Source organism: Schistocerca piceifrons, chromosome 11 (assembly GCF_021461385.2).
Source record: "Schistocerca piceifrons isolate TAMUIC-IGC-003096 chromosome 11, iqSchPice1.1, whole genome shotgun sequence".
Classification (NCBI taxonomy): Eukaryota; Metazoa; Arthropoda; class Insecta; order Orthoptera; family Acrididae; genus Schistocerca; species Schistocerca piceifrons.
Window position 1 is genome coordinate 151603576 of NC_060148.1, and position 19532 is coordinate 151623107.

At 41.1% G+C, this 19532-nt stretch overlaps 1 protein-coding gene across 2 annotated transcripts in view; it reads right to left on the bottom strand.

Moving 5' to 3' along the window:
- The window catches only part of LOC124719898 (neprilysin-2-like), a 252554-nt gene extending 233912 nt beyond the window's left edge, over nt 1–18642 (bottom strand). For both annotated transcript variants that reach the window (XM_047245086.1, XM_047245084.1), the window contains exon 1: nt 18267–18642. In XM_047245086.1, the coding sequence (XP_047101042.1) occupies nt 18267–18298 (32 nt within the window). In that variant the 5' untranslated portion in view covers nt 18299–18642. The remainder of the gene's footprint in view (nt 1–18266) is intronic.
- Between the last annotated feature and the right edge of the window lie 890 nt (nt 18643–19532).

The following is a 19532-nucleotide window of genomic DNA, read 5'->3' on the forward strand; positions in this document are numbered from 1 at the left end:
TATATCACAATCCAGTAGGCCGATTACGAAGTGTGAGGTTACACACTTCACAAGGTGGGGACTGTACCCACTATCACAGCAACACAGAGCGAGGCAGCAGACCGGCCCAGATGTATCCAGAATGAACAAATATATCGAGGTATGGTTTTCGCCAAGTTATAACGGAGAGCGTACCGAATTTCTTGACGTTTTTAAGTAATTTTCTCGTTCACAGTCGCCGAATTACGCCACCGACTTTGTTTATTTCCGATGGAATTATATATTAAATACTTTTTCTCTGTCATTTAACAGAAGCTTCTAAGAGAACTTCAACGACTTAACAAGTATGGGCCTTTATCAAATAGTATAAGTTAACAGTACCTCAAAGTACTGGCTACCAGGAGAAGAGGTTCCACGAACGTCTGCTCTATTAAAGCAAACATAAGCAAAATTGTAACTTAGCCACGATTCACTTGTTTATTATCACGGCCCTCATACCAAGTGCTGAAAATGTTGACCTAGACCATTGTTACACAATGTAAAGCGATAACGGAGAAACAATACTGCACGTCGAATTTCATCTGGAGCTAGCGGCAGCCACATGTGCGCGTTATAATGCATTTGTTGCCTTTAGGAGTAGTCTTTGTTTGCTAATAGACACTTTGTTTTAATTTTCGTCAAAGGTAAAAGTACAGAGGTGTCAAGTCTTGTGAGTGTACGGACCATTTTGCGTTGCCTGTACGCCTGTTCCGAAGCTCTCCAGGTCATTACATGTGTGGGATGGGAGGAACTGCCTTATGTCTGGTGCAGTGTGATGTCTTCCAGTAGCTGAGGCAGCAGCGTATCTGAGGAGCTCGAGATACTTGAGTGTACTTCAAAAGTTCATTATTCACAGTATTGTGAATGGCTATGATGTCGGGTCTGGGCGGGGTACGGTCAAATGGGGGGGGGGTGCCCCAGGGGTCAGTGTTTGTTCCCTATTTATGTAAATGATATGACCTCTAGTATTATGGGTAACACTGAAATATTTCTGTTTGCTGATGACACTAGTTTGTTAGTAAACGATGTTGTGTGCAACATTGGCTCGGTTTCAAATAGTGCAGTTCATGACATAACTTCATGGTTTTAGAAAATAAACTAAAGCTAAATCGCAGTAAGACTCAGTTTTTATAGTTTCTAACACACAATTCAACGAAACCTGACGTTTTAATTTCACAGAATGGGAATATTAATTGAATAGTTCAAATTTCTAGGTGTTCAGATAGGTAGTAAACTGTTGTGGAAAGCCCACGTTCAAGATCTTGTTCAAAGACTTGAATGCTGCCATTTTTACTATTCGAACGGTATCTGAAGTAAGTGATCGTTCGACATAGAAATTTGTCTACTTTGCTTATTTTCATTCGCTTATGTCGTAAGGTATTATATTTTTGGGTACCTCTTTCCATCCTAAAAGGACATTTTCGGCGGTTTGTGCAAGAAGTTGTGTAAGTTCACGAACCTCTTGTCGACGCCTGTTCACGAGTCTGTGTATTTTGGCATTGCCTTCTCAATATATGTATTCCTTACTGTCATATCTCGTTAACAGTATCAGCATAGTCCCCAGAACAAGCAGTTTTTAGTCAGTTAATACGCGGCAGAAATCAAACCTGCATTTGGATCGGACTTCCTTAACTCTTGTGCAGAAAGGTGTACAGTATACTGCTGCATCCATTTTCAGTAGCTACCACAAGGATTCAAAAATCTTAGCAGTAATCTACGCGCTTTCAAATCGAAACTGAAGAGTTTCCACATCGGTCACTCCTTCTGTCGATAATGTCCTTGAAAAATTAAGCTGATTCTTGTTGTATTGTTGATTGTGTTTACTTAAACTTACGGCTTCACTTTCTTCTGGTTCATAAACATTTTATTTTTATCTCTTATTACTGTTATGTTGTAATTTCCTGTATTGATAAGTCCCATTACTTTGGAAATTTGCTCCTCAATTTGGCCCTGCGGAACTTGTGTAAATAAAAATAAAACAGGGACCAGTGATTCGAGTCTTGACAAGACACGCACCAATCGTTAATAGGCCAAGAGCGTTGTTTTCATCCACTCTACATCTACATTTATACTCCGCAAGCCACCAAACGGTGTGTGGCGGAGGGCACTTTACGTGCCGCTGTCATTACCTCCCTTTCCTGTTCCAGTCGCGTATGGTTCACGGGAAGAACGACTGCCGGAAAGCCTCCGTGCGCGCTCGAATCTCTCTAATTCTACATTCGTGATCTCCTTGGGAGGTATAAGTAGGGGGAAGCAATATATTCGATACCTCATCCAGAAACGCACCCTTCACGAAACCTGGACAGCAAGCTACACCGCAATGCAGAGCGCCTCTCTTGCAGAGTCTGCCACTTGAGTTTGCTAAATATCTCCGTAACGCTATCACGCTTACCAAATAACCCTCTGACGAAACGTGCCGCTCTTCTTTGGATCTTCTCTATCTCCTCCGTCAACCCGACCCGGTACGCATCCCACACTGATGTGCAATACTCGAGTATAGGTCGAGCGAGTGTTTTGTAAGCCATCTCCTTTGTTGATGGACTACATTTTCTAAGGACTCTCCCAATGAATCTCAACCTGGTACCCGCCTTACCAACAATTAATGTTATATGAATTACTTTTGAATGCATTACGGGAACAGCAGTGATCAATGTCTTATAAATAATTACTATTAAAAACAGTCTTGATCACGATTTATTTAACAAGGTGACCGGTTTCGACCACTACTGTGGTCATCTTCAGACCATTGAGTAGGAACCTCTTTCTTCAACAGAAAGAGGTTCCTACTCAATAGTCTGAAGATGACCACAGTAGTGGTCGAAACCGGTCTCCTTGTTAAATAAATCGTGATCAAGACTGTTTTTAATAGTAATTAATGTTATATGATCATTCCACTTCAAATCGTTCCGTACACATACTCCCAGACATTTCACAGAAGTAACTGCTACAAGTGTTTGTTCCGCTATCATATAATCATACAATAAAGGATCCTTCTTTCTATGTATTCGCAATACATTACATTTGTCTATGTTAAGGGTCAGTTGCCACTCCCTGCACCAAGTGCCTATCCGCTGCAGATCTTCCTGCATTTCGCTGCAATTTTCTAATGCTGCAACTTCTCTGTATACTACAGCATCATCCGCGAAAAGCCACATAGAACTTCCGACACTATCTACTAGGTCATTTATATATATTGTGAAAAGCAATGGTCCCGTAACGCTCCCCTGTGGCACGCCAGAGGTTACTATAACGTCTGTAGACGTCTCTCCATTGAGAAAAACATGCTGTGTTCTGTTTGCTAAGAACTGTTCAATCCAGCCACATAGCTGGTCTGATATTGCGTAGGCTCTTACTTTGTTTATCAGGCGACAGTGCGGAACTGTATCGAACGCCTTCCGGAAGTCAAGGAAAATGGCATCTACCTGGGAGCCTGTATCTAATATTTTTTGGGTCTCATGAACAAATAAAGCGAGTTGGGTCTCTCACGACCGCTGTTTCCGGAATCCATGTTGATTCCTACAGAGTAGATTCTGGGTTTCCATAAATGACATGATACGCGACTCTTTGGGTCGTCGTGGATTTTCAGGTAACGATTAGTTCATAATGCGAAGATTGACATGGTTTGTAAACAATGTTTCATTCTTAAACAAAGTTTTGCACGGATATATCGCACCACTTCGCACATTCCGTAGATGACTTTCGGACAGCTGTAACAAATTTTGGAAGTCATTGCCGTAAATGTGGAGACGCAGCGGAGGGTGAAGAGGAATGAAATGCGACGGAATGTGGTGTTCCCAGAACACTCGTTTGGTTGATCGCCTCTTAGTGACATTTGCATCGTGTATGTTACTGCTCTAAAATGGTGGTCTTATTTCTTTCATGAGTTGATCTTCTTTTACCCATGGTGTATTTCACTGTCCACACTCCGTTTCTAGAACTTTTTTCAATGTTTCCAAAGACAGACTGCAGATGCTTGTCACGATATGGGTACCCTTCATCATAGGACCGCACCGCTGCTCTATTTAGCTTTACGACATTCGCCATGAATGGAATTCGCTTTTTCGACTGTCGTATACATATTTAATGTCTCAGTAGCTTTACGAACAAGTTATGTAACTGCTACTGCAGCAGAACACAAACTGGTGTCGGTCAGCCTCAGTTGCCGGTTCTCTAAATTTTCTCAACCGCGTTGCTCGAAAAGAACGTCTCCTGTCCTCCAAGAATTCACAATTGAGTTCCCAAAACATCTCCGTCAACAATACCATGTTGTTCGAAACCAGCGATAACAAATCTGGCAGCCCGCCTCTGAATTGCTTCGACGTCTTCCTCGAGTCCGGCCTGGTACGGATCCCAAACACTCGAGCAGTACTCAAGAATAGGTGTCACCAGCGTCCTATACGCGGTCTTCTTCACAGGTGAACCACTCTTCCTAAAACTCTGCCAATAAACGGACGTCGGCCACTCGCCTTCCTTACCACGGTTCTCACATGCTCATTCTATTGCACATCGCTTTGCTACCGTAAGCCCAGATATTTAAACGAGTTGACTGTCTCAATTAGATAAATGGTAATACTGTATCCGAACATTACAGGTTTGTTCTTCCTACTCATTCGCATTATTTTACATTTTTCCACATTTAGAGCCAGCAGCAATTCATGGCACCAACTGTAAATTTTCTCTAAGTCGCCTTGTACCTTCCTACAGTGACGCAACTTCGACATCTTACCGTGCACCACGGCATCGTGACCAAACAACCGTAGATTGCTGCCCACCCTGTCCGCCAAATCATTTGTGTACACAGAGAACGACAGTGGTCCGGCACACTTTCCTGAGGCACTCCTGACGATATCCTTTTGTCTGAGGAGCGCTAGCCGTCAAGGACAACATACCTGGCAATATAACATAAGAAGTCTGCGAGCCACAGACACACACACACTCTCTCATATCTTCTTCAACAGCCTGCAGCGGAACACTGTGGCAAATGCTTTGTGTAAGTCTAGACATATGGAGTCTGCCTGTTGCCCTTCATCCACAGTTCTCAGTATACCCTGCATATCATGTGGAAAAAGGGCAAGGTGAGCTTCGCACGAACGATGCTTTCTAAAACCGTGCTGATTCGTGGACATTAATTTCTCTGTCCCGAGAAAGTCTGATAATGTCGAACTGAGAACATGGTCAAAGGATCCTGCGGCAGACGGAAGTTAAGGAATTTTGCGGGTCTGTTCTTTTACCCTTCTTATCTACTGGAGTCACCTGCGCTTTTTTCCAGACACTGGGGACTTTGTGCTGGGGGGAGAGATTCACGATAAATGCAAGCTAGGTAAGGATCTAATGCCGTAGAGTACTCTTCGTGAAACTGAACTGCCATTCCATCCGGACCTGGTGATTTATTTGCTTTCAGATCTTTCAGTTGTTTCTCTACGGTAGGGATGCACATTGCTATGTTGTCCACGCGGGAGTCTGTTCGATAGTCAAATGACGGTATGTTTGCACGATTCTCCTGTTTCAACGATTCTTAAACGCAAAATTTAAACCTTCGGCTTTCGTTTGCATATCTTCAACTGCCGCACCAGACTGGTCAACAAAGGACTGAATGGAAGCCATAGACCAGCTCTCCCTCTGTTTCCACAATTAGAAACAACTATAACATCATACGTTGCAAGTTTGCAACTACAGACAATGGAAATGTTGCCTTGGCATAATGTTTGCAGATAAGGGCATTCTTAGAGTTAGTTGGATTTTGAGTTTTGCTCTGAACAGATTTCTTTATTACATCAGGATTTGCTAGGACACTAGATGTGAATTTGACAGCATTCATTACACATTCGAGAATGCATTTCTTTGTCGCTATAGGAGTTGTTATTCCACAGGCAGCTGTGAGTGGGGGCGTGACCGGGGAACATCGAACAACACAGATCGGTTCTACATTAACACATCAGCATATCTACCAAGTAGTACTTGTGTTAGTAACTACACATTAAATACAACCACCCGATATGTAGTACACTCTATGCCAATTTTTCCGCCTGCTTAGCTAGATGGTTTCGGGCCTGGGTTCGATTCCCGGCCGGGTTGAACATTATCTCCGTTCGGGGACTGGGTGTCGTGTTGTCCTCATCATCATTCCATCCTCATCACCGGCGCACAAGTTACCCAATGTGGCGTCGACTGAGATAAGCTTTCCTCTTCGCGGCCGAACTTCCCCGAGTGAGGCCTCCCGGCCAACGATGCCATACGCTCATTTACATTTTCTTTTATGCCAGTTTAATGTCTGTTGCCTTTTTAGTGACCAGCCATGTTATTAGGGAGAGACGAAGGCCATGCAACAAGACTGCAATAGCTGCGAAACATCACAAGATGAATTGACTCCGTATCGTGGAAAAGAAAAAAAAAAAAAAAAAAAAAAAAAAGAAGCTAATTACGTAAGGACGGCTTGTGGGATGAGGTTTGGTTTAAAGTGTTTATTTTTTTTCCTAATTTATTGTCCAACCACGCAACAAGGGTATGCAAACTACTGAGATAAATCCGAGAATGGTCGTAGACCTGTAATCGGCTATATGATGCTCTGCTGTGATTGTGGGGATGCTACAAAAAACGAAAATGGAATAACCTGAGCTGTTATTACAGATGGTTTCGTTCGTTTTCGTAAATGTGTAAGCCATTTGTCATAGCATTAAAGAAGAGAAAATAACTAAGATAAGTTAGGGACTGACGTCATTCTTCGAGTAAGACGAGGGTGATTACGAATGGTCGAAGTTCTGAGTTGCCTTGGCAGGCGCTTTAGAAGGCCGGCGACCACGCGACCTTCCTCAGATCAGACGTACCGCGGCTCCGTTGCTGAAATACAACCTTTTCATTACTTTGGCTCTGGGTTACAAGGACCATACAGCCAACTATTTTTATAAAGTGCCAAAGAAAAACAGCAAAAAAGCAGAATAGCACAAAATGGCGAAGTTAGCATATGAATACACTCTTAAAGTAAAATAAAAGCGATATTAGACGAAAACCAGACAACCAGCGGCAGTGATGACAATGACATCTGAACAGAATTACAAATAGAACTACATAATAACGTTATGACAAACACACATTTGCTCTTATAGAAAAAACAAAACATTGAAGGACAAACACCGTACATCACATAATAAGCAGTAGAATAGCTGAAGAACAGAGTTGCAAATAACATCATATAACACAATACGAGAATTACAGCATACAGATAGACATAATTAAAATAAAAGAAAAATTCAGAAAGACAAACACAATACAACCAACGGTATGTACAGAAGTGGCAGTAGAACAGTGACATAAAATGCGCAAGAGGGGTGCAATGAAAATGTAATGTACAAATAAAGGTTTTGACGCAAATTAAAATTACGCACCCGATTACGAACCGCGCCGATGCCATTTGAAAATGAAGGTCTCGGCACCTCATAAATTAAATTGGGATGCTGGTAGTTTTCAGACAGGCTGTGAGCAAGCTATACTTCTGTTTACCGAAACTGCGGAGTAGAACAGGAACACTGGTAGGGAGGAGGCAACCTCTTGCAAACAGTTTCTTATGCAGGGTGCGGCGCGGAAACTTCCTTACTTGGCACGCGCGGCACAGAGCAGCTATTAGGCATTGTTGCGTGGGTTTCAGTGCAACCAACAGTGCGACACTTAACGATTTTTTTAAGGTTCGTTTAGTAGCGACCATGCTGTGTGCAAGAGAGGTACGCGCGTTGGCCGTTGCGGCCTACTTTTCGAATGGACGTTCGATCATCAGAACTCAGAGTGTATTAATGCATCAACATATCTACCAAATTTCGCTGCCATACGATACTTACAGCCCACATCGACCTCCATAAGTATCTGCTCTTTAATTATTTACATTTTAGCACATGCACATAGCATGTAGGAGTGATGCCCTCTATGTTCTGTATATAAGGGATGATCATGCTGTGAGTTTGACATTCAGATATCGCATTTGAATTTTGTTACTTTGTGAGAATATCGCGTCTGTACCTCATACAAGGAGAAGAAACCTCTGCCAGCACATGTCAGAATTGGACAGTGTCAGCATAGAGGCCTGCTGGAGACCACCGTCTATCGTTCCACCACACTGTCGGTCACGTTGGTCGGGATTACGTGACTGTCATATGAAGAGTCTCTGCACCATCACCTAACAACTCAGTAGCTGCACTCGACTAGCGCCAGAGAGGGCGCTGAAGTGTTCGTTCAGCCATGCAGGGTCGTCCCATCTAACTGAATAAAACAATTAAAAATATAAATTTCTTTAAAATTTTACTAGTCACGCCCAAATATTGTACGTGTTGAAAGATTATGATTACTTTTATTTACTTATAACAATGAAATCTTACATAAAGCTGGAATCCAATCTTGCTGTACCTTTTCTCGTAAACTGTTATCAAGAAAATCTTCTTTCGTATGAAATGCTAATGAGACAAAACATTTTAATATAACATAATTTATGTTAATAAATGTCTTTGATAAAGTAAGTCCGCTCCAAGCCAAAGTTCTCTGTGATTTCGGCTTGTGAGATTTGTATAAGGTCACTGAAAAAAATTTACTGTGCTGCCTATCAGGAAAATCATCGAACTTCTTTAACGCAATGTCGAAAATTGTGGATTTCTTTCTCAGATATGCAGTGTGGTTAAATGTTAGTGAAGCCGATTCAAAACTATACCGTAAGAACGTCGTTTGTAACGTATTCCACTCGTCTGACAGTATTTTTGAAATTAAGTTGTGCCTGAGATTGCGTAACTAGTATACACAAGTTAGAATAGCACTTTACTGTCCAATTATATTCTCAATATACATTTAAATTAATTCAGGAATGAGCAGCAATCAGAATGAATTTAGCAAAGGCATATGATGCGAATAAAAGAGTTTACTTTGTTTCGTCACTTACAAATCAGTTCTGAAAAACTTGTGATGTAGTTTGTAGTACGTCTCTACAATTTAGTTTCTCCTAGCTCTTAAATAATGTTAGCCACCGCGCTTCAACATACACCATTATTAGTTATACGTAACCAAGAAACCATAAAAACCACTTAAAAACTCTTAAATTTAAGCAAAGTGCCGTCATAGCTGTCACGTCACACACCTTGAGCCGAGCACAAATGTCTTTTTCTTAATTTTTTATTTTGTTTTTATCAACCGATTTTGGCTCACCTTCACGAAATACAGCGCTGATATAGGCAGTAACATGATGAAACTGTTGTAAACAGTCTTTCGCGAAGATGACTAATTTAGGGATGATCGACGATCATCGCTATTAAAAAAAAAATCTGTGGTGGGAGCTTTAACATCAGTGTTTCACTATCGACACTGAATCTTGAAAAAGTCGTAACGTTGATGTCAAAGTCAAATTATCGACATTCAGGGTTGGAAAAAAAAAATAAAATAAAAGGACAAATCTTTTTTTCTGAACATATCTCCTAACGACATAGAAACAGCGATTAGCACGACCAAGTGGTAAGCTAAGAGAAGAACTACACTTCAGATTACAAGGGGCGATCGCAAACTTCCCGACTGAGCGCATTGCTGCGCCCTGTATCCAACGCTGCGCGACTCCGATGCGGGGATCGACGGCGATTCAGCTCCCCTAACTATATCGTTTTATGCAACCCGCAATGTTATGTCTGGCCTTCAAAACTCACGAGCGAGATTTTCATATCCTCTCGCTCGCTTCGCACGTAACTATTAGTCCTACAGAAAAAAAATGAATTGAATCTTTTTTGAAGAAGATGTAATATAGATAAATTTTGTACTGGGATACGTTTTCGCTGGAGGTTTTCGAGCTACTGAACAAAAACTTACAAATTTGACATTCAAACGTACCTCCATCCCCACTCTCATCCCTCACCAGTCGGAATTTCTAGTGTGTTGTTCGTAGCACTACCTCCAATCAATGTAGAAAAATTTATACCACACGAAGTATTCTCGACACTCGATCTATTTTGGTCTCTGTTGATCAGGTTATTACTCCACCTGCATAGTCGGAGACGTAGTGAACATTATTAATCTAAGCGTACCCGTGAGAGTTATGAAATGAAACGGCTTTTCTAAATGTTACGATAAACTAATTACATTGACAACTCGACCCAAACATAAGCATTACAAGTACAGTAACTTCGCAGTCAGAAAGCCTGGCGAGTATAATAGTATAGTTATTTATTTGATGATGTTAAAATTCACAAGGGCCCGCCGCGGTGGCCGAGCGGTTCTAGGCGCTTCACTCCGGAACCCCGCTGCTGCTACGGTCGCAGGTTCAAATCCTGCCTCTGGTATCGATGTGTGTGATGTCCTTAGGTTAGTTAGGTTTAAGTAGTTCTAAGTTCTAGGGGACTGATGACCTCAGACGTTAAATCCCATAGTGCTCAGAGCCATTTGAACCATCTGAAAGTTCACAGAATTTTTTGGTACAATTTATACAATCTATAAGTTCTCGGCTAAGCCGATGGAGTATTAAGACCAGTCACTAAACGCCAAAGAAATCTAACGTGGGATATAGTTTATGCAGTCACAAATATTTGTACAGTTCTCGGAAGGAGTGTCATTAACAGCGTACTAGAAATCCTGACGGACTGAATGTTGGAGTGGGGGTGACTTTGAAAGTGAATTTTGTACGTTTTTCTTCAATATTTCGAGAACTACGGCCTCTAGCGAGAAAGCATACCGGCAGAAAATTTAACCGACACTGTCCCTTTTGAATGATAAATTCCAATGCGCTTATGTCACCATTTGGAAGATCATTTGAAACCTCTTTCTAATATAATACAATTCGCCCATATGTGTCATTAAACAAAGCTAGAAATTGAATCTTCACTCATGTTGCAGTCTGCTGATGGATTCAGCCACAAAGCAAAATGTAAATGTCTTGTGACTAGGGCCTCCGACGCCACTTCGGCGACTTGCGCGTCGAAACCACAAGGTAGCATTTTTTTAAGCTCTTAAAGTGTACTGTAACAGGGATGTACCTTCTTATCTGCTTCTCGTATTATTTTGTATTCCAGTGAGGCTTCCATAAAGATTGACAAGGTTTAGAGGCGTGCAAGTCATTTTTTTGCTTGTAAGTCTCTATGACTCCGATCTAATGTTTGCCTGTATTTAGGGCGTGTTGTAGAAGGTGAAGTAGTATTTTTAACCACTTTGGAACCCTCAACATTTCTAGTTTCTCGGCACTTGATTTGACTGGAATACTTTAATTCTACAGCACCAAAATATTTTGTCAGTAGGTGTGTCTTACGTCTTTTACTGCATTCCCTCAACTCTACGAACGACTTTGATGGCTACCAATTCGATTCTTAGAACACGTACTGTTATTGGTACTTTGCAGCCACTTACGGTTATTTTTTAAGAAAGTACTCTCAGGCTTATGTGACGCAAGCCATCGTTTCTTTAATTCTGACTTTTTATATAACACAGTTTGTGTTTAAAACCTTTTATTCCTTCCTCACGGAAGGTACGATCTCATACTACATAATTTTTCATAAAGCCCAATCTTTTTACAAACTCTTTAGCAGAACATCTCTTTTCCTGTCATAATTTGGCTTCCGAAGGGCCTAGAATAAAAACCAATACGATTTCAGAACTCATTCTGGAGACGACTTTTCTGTAGGTGACTACATGTATACTCTGCAAATCACATTTTACTGCCTGGCACTACTTTCTCCATTATTCCATCGTCGAGCAGCGAGCGGAAAAAACAAACACAGTATGAACTCTGATTTCCTTTATTTTATAACGATGATCGTGTCTCCCTATGTCGGTCGGTACCAACAAAGTATTTTCGCATTCGGAGGACAAAGTTGGTGACTGAAATTTCGTGATAAGATCCCGCCGTAACGAGAAGCGCCTCTGTTTTAACGATGTACACCCCAAATCCTGTATCACATCAGTGCCACTCTCTCGCCTATTTCTCGATAATACAAAAGTGCTCCCCTTCTTTGAACTTTCTCTATGTATTCCGTTAATCGCGTCTGGTAAGGATTCAACACCTCGCAGCGCTACTCCAAAAGAAAACGAACAGTCGAAGTTCAGACAGCTCCTTTAGTAGATCTGTTGCATCTTCAATCGCATAAAATCAAACTGCGGTATTCAGCGGCTATTTTAAAAAAAAACTTCCACCAGAGAAATGACTTTTCTATCACTCTATACTAAAAAATATTCAGGAAAAAAAGCTGATCTATTACAAAAAAAAGATTACTATAAAAGTACTAAATAGTATGAATGAAAATAATTATAAATGACAATACATATCTGGATGTTCGAAATCCATATGCTTTTCACCACATTTCAAGTAAAAATACACTTTAGCACATTCAGAAACGCAGAGTGAATTCAAGGCAGTAGAGGAGCTTCAGACGTACTGCAAGCGCGACGTAAGTACAGACTGGCTGTATCGCGTATCAGTACAGAATGAGCAAGCAACACACCGCCTCAGCAGTGCCGCTTCTATCACACAACAGCAGGAAGCCACGCATTCTGGGAATTACTCACATTTCAAAAGCGGACTTCTGACCAGCTTTTAGGGCAAAATACCCCCTCGTGCGTCGGTGCCATACGGGACCAAGCAGTTCCGGCTTTGCCCGGCGCCGTCGTCAGCTGGTGTTCAAGTCGCCGCTAGAACCGATTACGACTAAAAGACGGATTGTTTTCCTTCGAAAAATTGCCTCTAAAATTCAGGTGCTTCTTATACTATAAATTATTCCAGCGTTTGGTTTAAAATTCCCGGCAGTCTTAAAACTAGCCATATATTCGACGCCCCGGGAAACTTATCTCTACCTTTAACACTGGGTCAACTGCCATCAGCAGTACACACCATGCGACGAACACGAGTTGCCGGGGTTCACCAGCTTGTTAACTCTGTCTGCCTCCCGCCCCGCCATCACAAACCCAGAACACACTGTCTAGCCTATGGTGCGTCATTGCAGTCTACGCTGACAGTGAACTTGAACTGAAAGTGAATTGTGTTCTCAGTAACAGTACAATGTTTTTATTAGTAGGTAGTTTCGCTCATGGCAGGAAATAAACGATATTCTTATGATGTGCGCTATAGACTTAAAGTAACAGCGTATGCAGAAGAACATGGAAACACAGCAGCTGAGCAGCATTTCGGCCCTCCACCATCCACCAACAGAAAAAACTATTCGCGATTGGCGGTCTAGTAAGGAAGAATAGCAAAAAAAGGAGGAAGACTAAATGTGCAAATAGAGAACTGAATGCAAAATGGCCAAAACTAGAAGAGGACATACTGAAATCGACTCAAGGACACCGTCAAAATGGCACTGTAATTAATACGAAAATCATTCAAATACACGCTCGTAAGTTAGTGCTATAGTGGAACTTAACTGACTTTAAAGGCGGAGTAACACAGGTTTATGAAGCGCCATGAACCTCGCTTGCGAGCCAAAACCAAACAATCTCAAACAACGCCACAACAGTATGAAGAGAAAATATTATCTTTCCATGTCGTTTTTATTCCATATCGAAATAAGACCCGTGTGCAACTAAGCCGAATAGCAAATATGGGTGAAACGCCTGTGACATTTGATGTGCCGAGTAACAGAACTGTTACCATGAAAGGAGCTAAAACTGTAACCATAAAAACAAGTGGACATTTAAAAAATGCACTGCACTGTTGTCCTTTCACGCTGCGCTGACGGTACTAAAATTAGTCCAATGATCATTTTCTAGCGCAAAATAATGCCAAAACCTTCTGAAATGCGGTCAGGTATTGTTGCTCACGTACATGACAAGGACTGGATGGACAAGGCTGCTATGAAATAATGGATTATCAGAGTGTAGAAGAATGGTTCAAATGGCTCTGAGCACTATGGGACTCAACTTCTGAGGTCATTAGTCCCCTAGAACTTAGAACTAGTTAAACCTAAGGACATCACAAACATCCATGCCCGAGGCAGGATTCGAACCTGCGACCGTAGCGGTCTTGCGGTTCCAGACTGCAGCGCCTTTAACCGCACGGCCACTTCGGCCGGCTAGTGTAGAAGAAAGGTGCTTTATTGAAGTAGAGTTCTCTTCTTGTGCTAGATCAGTTTAGTAGTCATATGAAACAATATTTGAAAGAGAAATTGAAACAGTGAGATACACAGCTTGCTGTTATTCCGGGAGAACTTACTTCGCAATTGCAGCTCTTGCTGTGTCGATAAATGAACTATTTAAAGTTTGTATGAGAGAGGAATGGAACAGATGGATAATGGATGAAATCCAACTGAATTCACGCAGAAGGGAGCTTTAAAACGACCTACAATCAAAGAAGTGCGTCAGTGGATAAAACAGTCATGGTCTAGAGTGAGAGAAGACATTTTTGTTAAACATTTCAAGAAGAGCGGCTCTCGATGGCAGTGAGGGCCGACTTATACAAGGTGATTCACGAAGATATGCAAATATTTTAATATGTTATTCTACAAGTAAATCTAAAGAAAAAAAGTTCATATAAACATAGGCCTGCAAATGTTTCATTACGGAGTTACGGCTAATAAAAGGTTTTGCCTGCAGTTTAGCAACTTCGCTATTATGAAGCCATCGCAAAACTTTGCGAGGTTAAAGTAAAGCACAATTTCCATTTATTTTGTTGTTATTGATCTGGTGAATCTAATACAAAGTGTCCCATACGTGTATCTGCAGTAGTTTTCCAGAACATGCAGAGATTATTTACTTTCCATTAACAATGTAGAAGCGTTTATGTCATTGTTGGCGAACGCTAGTCAGTTGTTTCAGTCGTTTCCTAACCTTGAAACGAGTTAGTTTGCTGCATTGTTCAGTGAAAGAATATAATAACAACAGTGTGTTTCAGTGAAACCACACAGTAACTGTTGTAATTTGTATATTATTTATGAAATTAGGATGTCTTTCAAATTTGCGACATAGGAATACGTCGATATGATGTATATTTATGGCAAATGCGATGGTAATGCTACGGCTGTAGTTTGAAGATTACCCAACTCGGAAGATTCGGAATGCACGAACCATTAGCGCATTAGTGGAGTATTACGAACGCGAGACAGGTGCTCTACCTAGCGTCCATAATCACTACGAGCACTCGATACGTGAAGACGATGATGAGGATATTGTGGATACTATTCAACGTAACCCGAGTACCAGTAGACGATGTATCTCTCAACGATTAGGCATTTCACAATCTCAGGTATGGCCCTACGACTTATCTTAGAAGCTATATCAAGGAAAGGCAAACCTACGTTTCTAGCATTTGTAGACTTAGAGAAAGCTTTTGACAATGATGACTGGAATACTCTCTTTCAAATTCTGAAGGTGGCAGGGGTAAAATACAGGGAGCGAAAGGCTATTTACAATTTGTACAGAAACCAGATGGCAGTTATAAGAGTCGAGGGGCATGAAAGGGTAGCAGTGGTGGGGAAGGGAGTGAGACAGGGCTGTAGCCTCTCCCCGATGTTATTCAATCTGTATATTGAACAAGCAGTAAAGGAAACAAAAGAAAAATTTGGAGTAGGAATCAAAATCCATGGAGAAGAAATAAAAACTTTGAGGTTCGCCGATGACATTGTAATTCCGTCAGAGACAGCAATGGACTTGGAAGAGCAGTTGAACGGAATGGACAATGTCTTGAAGGGAGGATATAAGATGAACATCAACAAAAGCAAAACGAAGATAATGGAATGTAGTCGAATTAAGTCGGGTGATGCTGAGGGGATTAGATTAGGAAAGAGACACTTAAAGTAGGAAAGGAGTTTTGCTGTTTGGGGAGAAAAATAACTGATGATGGTCGAGGTAGAGAGGATATAAAATGTAGACTGGCTATGGCAAGGAAATCGTTTCTGAAGAAGAGAAATTTGTTAACATCGAGTATAGATTGAAGTGTCAGGAAGTCGTTCCTGAAAGTATTTGTATGGAGCGTAGCCATGTATATAAGTGAAACATGGACGATAACTAGTTTGGACAAGAAGAGAATAGAAGCTTTCGAAATGTGGTGCTACAGAAGAATGCTGAAGATTAGATGGGTAGATCACGTAACTACCGAGGAGGTATTGAATAGAATAGGTGAAGAGTTTGTGGCACAACATTGACTAGAAGAAGGGATCGGTTGGTAGGACATGTTCTGAGGCATCAAGGGATCACCAATTTAGTAATGGAGGGCAGCGTGGAGGGTAAAAATCGTAGAGGGAGACCAAGAGACGAATACACTAAACAGATTCAGAAGGATGTAGGTTGCAGTAGGTACTGGGAGATGAAGAAGCTTGCACAGGATAGAGTAGCATGGAGAGCTGCATAAAACCAGTCTCAGGACTGAAGACCACAACAACATGGTATGGCGTACAGTGAGGTACAATAATCTGTATCCTTACCATGAACAAAAAGTGTATCATTTAATCAACACACACTTTATTGAACCATTCATTTTCCGAGGAAAGGCGAGACGTACTTACAGTTCCTTCAAGAATAAATGCCCCACTTGCTCGAAGATGTTCCACTTGCTACGCGATTGCAAATGTATTTTCAACACGACGGCGCAGCTCCACACTTCACCGTTACTATACATTTAAATGAACATTTCCCCCAGAAATGGATTGTTCGTGGTGCTACATGTCTATGGCCACCCAGATCGCTCGATTTGACACCAGTGGTTTTTTGTGTATGGGGATGGATGGAAGACAGTTTATGAGAACAGAGTCAGTACGCGTGAGGCATTACTTGCTCGAATTATGAATGCAGTTGACGAAATTAAGAACAACCTCGTGAAACGGAAACGAGCAACAAAATCTGTTCATACACGTGCAGCTAAATGCATTGAACTCGGTGGAGACATTTTTGAATATTTATTGTGAGTGTATTGTGAATTTGTATGTACACTGTGCAACTTCCTTGACACTGAGCTTTGTTTTTTACGGTTTAACAGGAATTCATGTGCCTATGGCATTAATAAAAGCAGATTATCTGACACATTCATACCGTTTCAGTTAATGTTATTTCCATCATTTTTCCAAAATTAAGTTCTCTGCAACTTCTGTTGAAAAGTTTGTGCAATTGTCTGGAATTTAAAAATCGAATTGGGCCAAGTAGTTAATCAATCAAAAATTTTACGAAATTACTTATTTGCTTCTCTGGATGTTCTGGAAAATTACTGCAGATACACGACTGGGACATGTTTTATTAAATTCATCAGGTCAATAACAACCAAATAAATGGAAATCATGCTTTACTTTAACCTTGCAAAGTTTAGCGATGGCTTCATATTAGCGAAGTTGCTAAATTTCCGGCAAAATCTTTTTTTTTTTTTTTTTTTGCTGTAACTCCGTAACTAAACATTTACGGACCTATCTTTATATGAACCCTTTTGCTTAGTTTTACTTGTAGAATAACACATTAAAATATTTGCATATCTTCGTGAATCACCCAGTATATGAAGAGGCCAACGATGACGATGACCTGGCCGGCGTGGCCATGCGGTTCTAAGCGCTTCAGTTTGGAACCGCTACGGTCGCAGGTTCGAATCCTGCCTCGGGCATGGATGTGTGTGATGTCCTTAGGTTAGTTAGGTTTAAGTAGTTCTAAGTTCTAGAGGACTGATGACCTCAGCTGTGAAGTCCCATTAGTGCTCAGAGCCATTTGAATTTGAACCTTGACTTCAACAGAAACAATTTCCCTCAATGGAAACGTCACGTACACATTTGCGACTGTTCAATCTTTACATAATGCACAAGTGCCGCCACTTGTCCTGTATCGCTATAAAAGCATCAACAAGTGCATGTGCTACTGATCGTAACCGCCAGAATACATCGAAGCTGATTCTTAATTGTATTCCACTGTGTAATTGAAGAATATTATTGTTCTTTTGCATGGGAATTATTGAATGATTAATTTATGTATTGCAAAATTAATTAATTTTGTCCACGTAATGAAGCTGGGTGTATAAAGTATATTATGATAAAGGATACATATATTTATAAACAGCTTGCTTCTATAATGATTAAAAAATTATTTATGAGCATTAGAAAATAAATAAAAAATATCCTGCCTGGTGAAGAAAATTCAGGTCCGAAAGGGAGAAATAGAAACAGACACAAGTGTTTAAGGCATTATTATACGGTTGGAGGCTGTTGAATATAATGTAGGGCCAGCAGTATATAGAAACCAAATAGCGGATTCATGGCACTTATGTTGCACACTAAGAAATATGGTAAAATAACAGATAAAAATAACAGGAGAGGAGATAAGTCACTACAAAAAAAGAGGGTACTCACTTTACAACGGTCTGCGTCGTGTTGTTGGACATCGTGGGCGGAGAAAACTAAATTAAGATCGATGCTCTACTCCGAGCTCTGGCCAGTTAATAATTTCGCAACATGTGCCACTTTCCACGTTGTGTCACAGTTTGTCGGCTTTTCGGGTCAGAAGGTCGGAGCGTCAGTTAATACAACGCACGAAGCAACAACGAACGATTCGTACTATCGCCGTCAAAGCTCTTCAATACGTGTGTCAGAGACGTGTCTGCGCGACACGGCAGCAAAGATGATGCCAATCACTGCAGGCAGCCACCTGTTGCTTCCGACGGCGACTGCCGGGCGCAGAGATGGGAAGGCGCAGACCAGCAATGTTCGTAACGGGCGGCGACAGACAGCCAATGGCGTTGTGCCGAGAGCGGGCCGTGAAATGAGGGAATCGACGTAGCGGCGAAGGAATGGGCAGCGGGAGGGGAAGTGTAGCCAGTTTATCTCCTTCCCGGCTATGTCTGCGGTATTTCATTGGCGTGTTCGTAGTTAAAGATAATTAATCCATACTGGAGGGATTTCTAACTTCTTAGTTTCTCGTGGGAGGTATATCACGTTGTATGTAAAGCCCTCTAGTGGTTAAGTTCTTAAGATCGATGCACGCCTAAATAACATCCTGGCGCCCGACCCAACAGAGGGCGCTGATCATTGATCTGTCCTTTTTTCAGCTGTCATATAGACATTTTATCTTTCGTAGACAATTTATAGGTTGCTACAGGCAATGTAATACGTATATTAATTGTTGACCCTAAATTCACCATAAAAAGGATCGGTCTTATTCTATTCATATATTTCCTTCTAATAATTTTATACAGGTAACTGTATTCGTCTTTTAATGTATCACAATTTAGTTTCTATGATCAGTTATCAATTTTAAAAGTCTGCTACATGTATTTTACATAATGTGTTTTTATCCGATTATGTTTTTTGCATAAATGATGACTACATCTAAACTGACAGTAGTGACATCTACGGATGATGTAGACAAACAGATTTCTGGTAGCTACTGTACTTCAGTAGCCAGTTGCAATAATGACTGTGTGGACGATGCGGCCTGTTCTACACCTTATTTTAGATCTATATGACGATGCTATGCTGATTGTATTTATATGTTTTGACGATGCCATTATGGTCTTATCACTTTAGGACATGGTGTAAAAAAGGTACGCTTTACCGTATTTTCTGTACATCTCCCTGGGTGTGTGATAGTATATTGTGATACGTAGCTGGCTGGGGTGG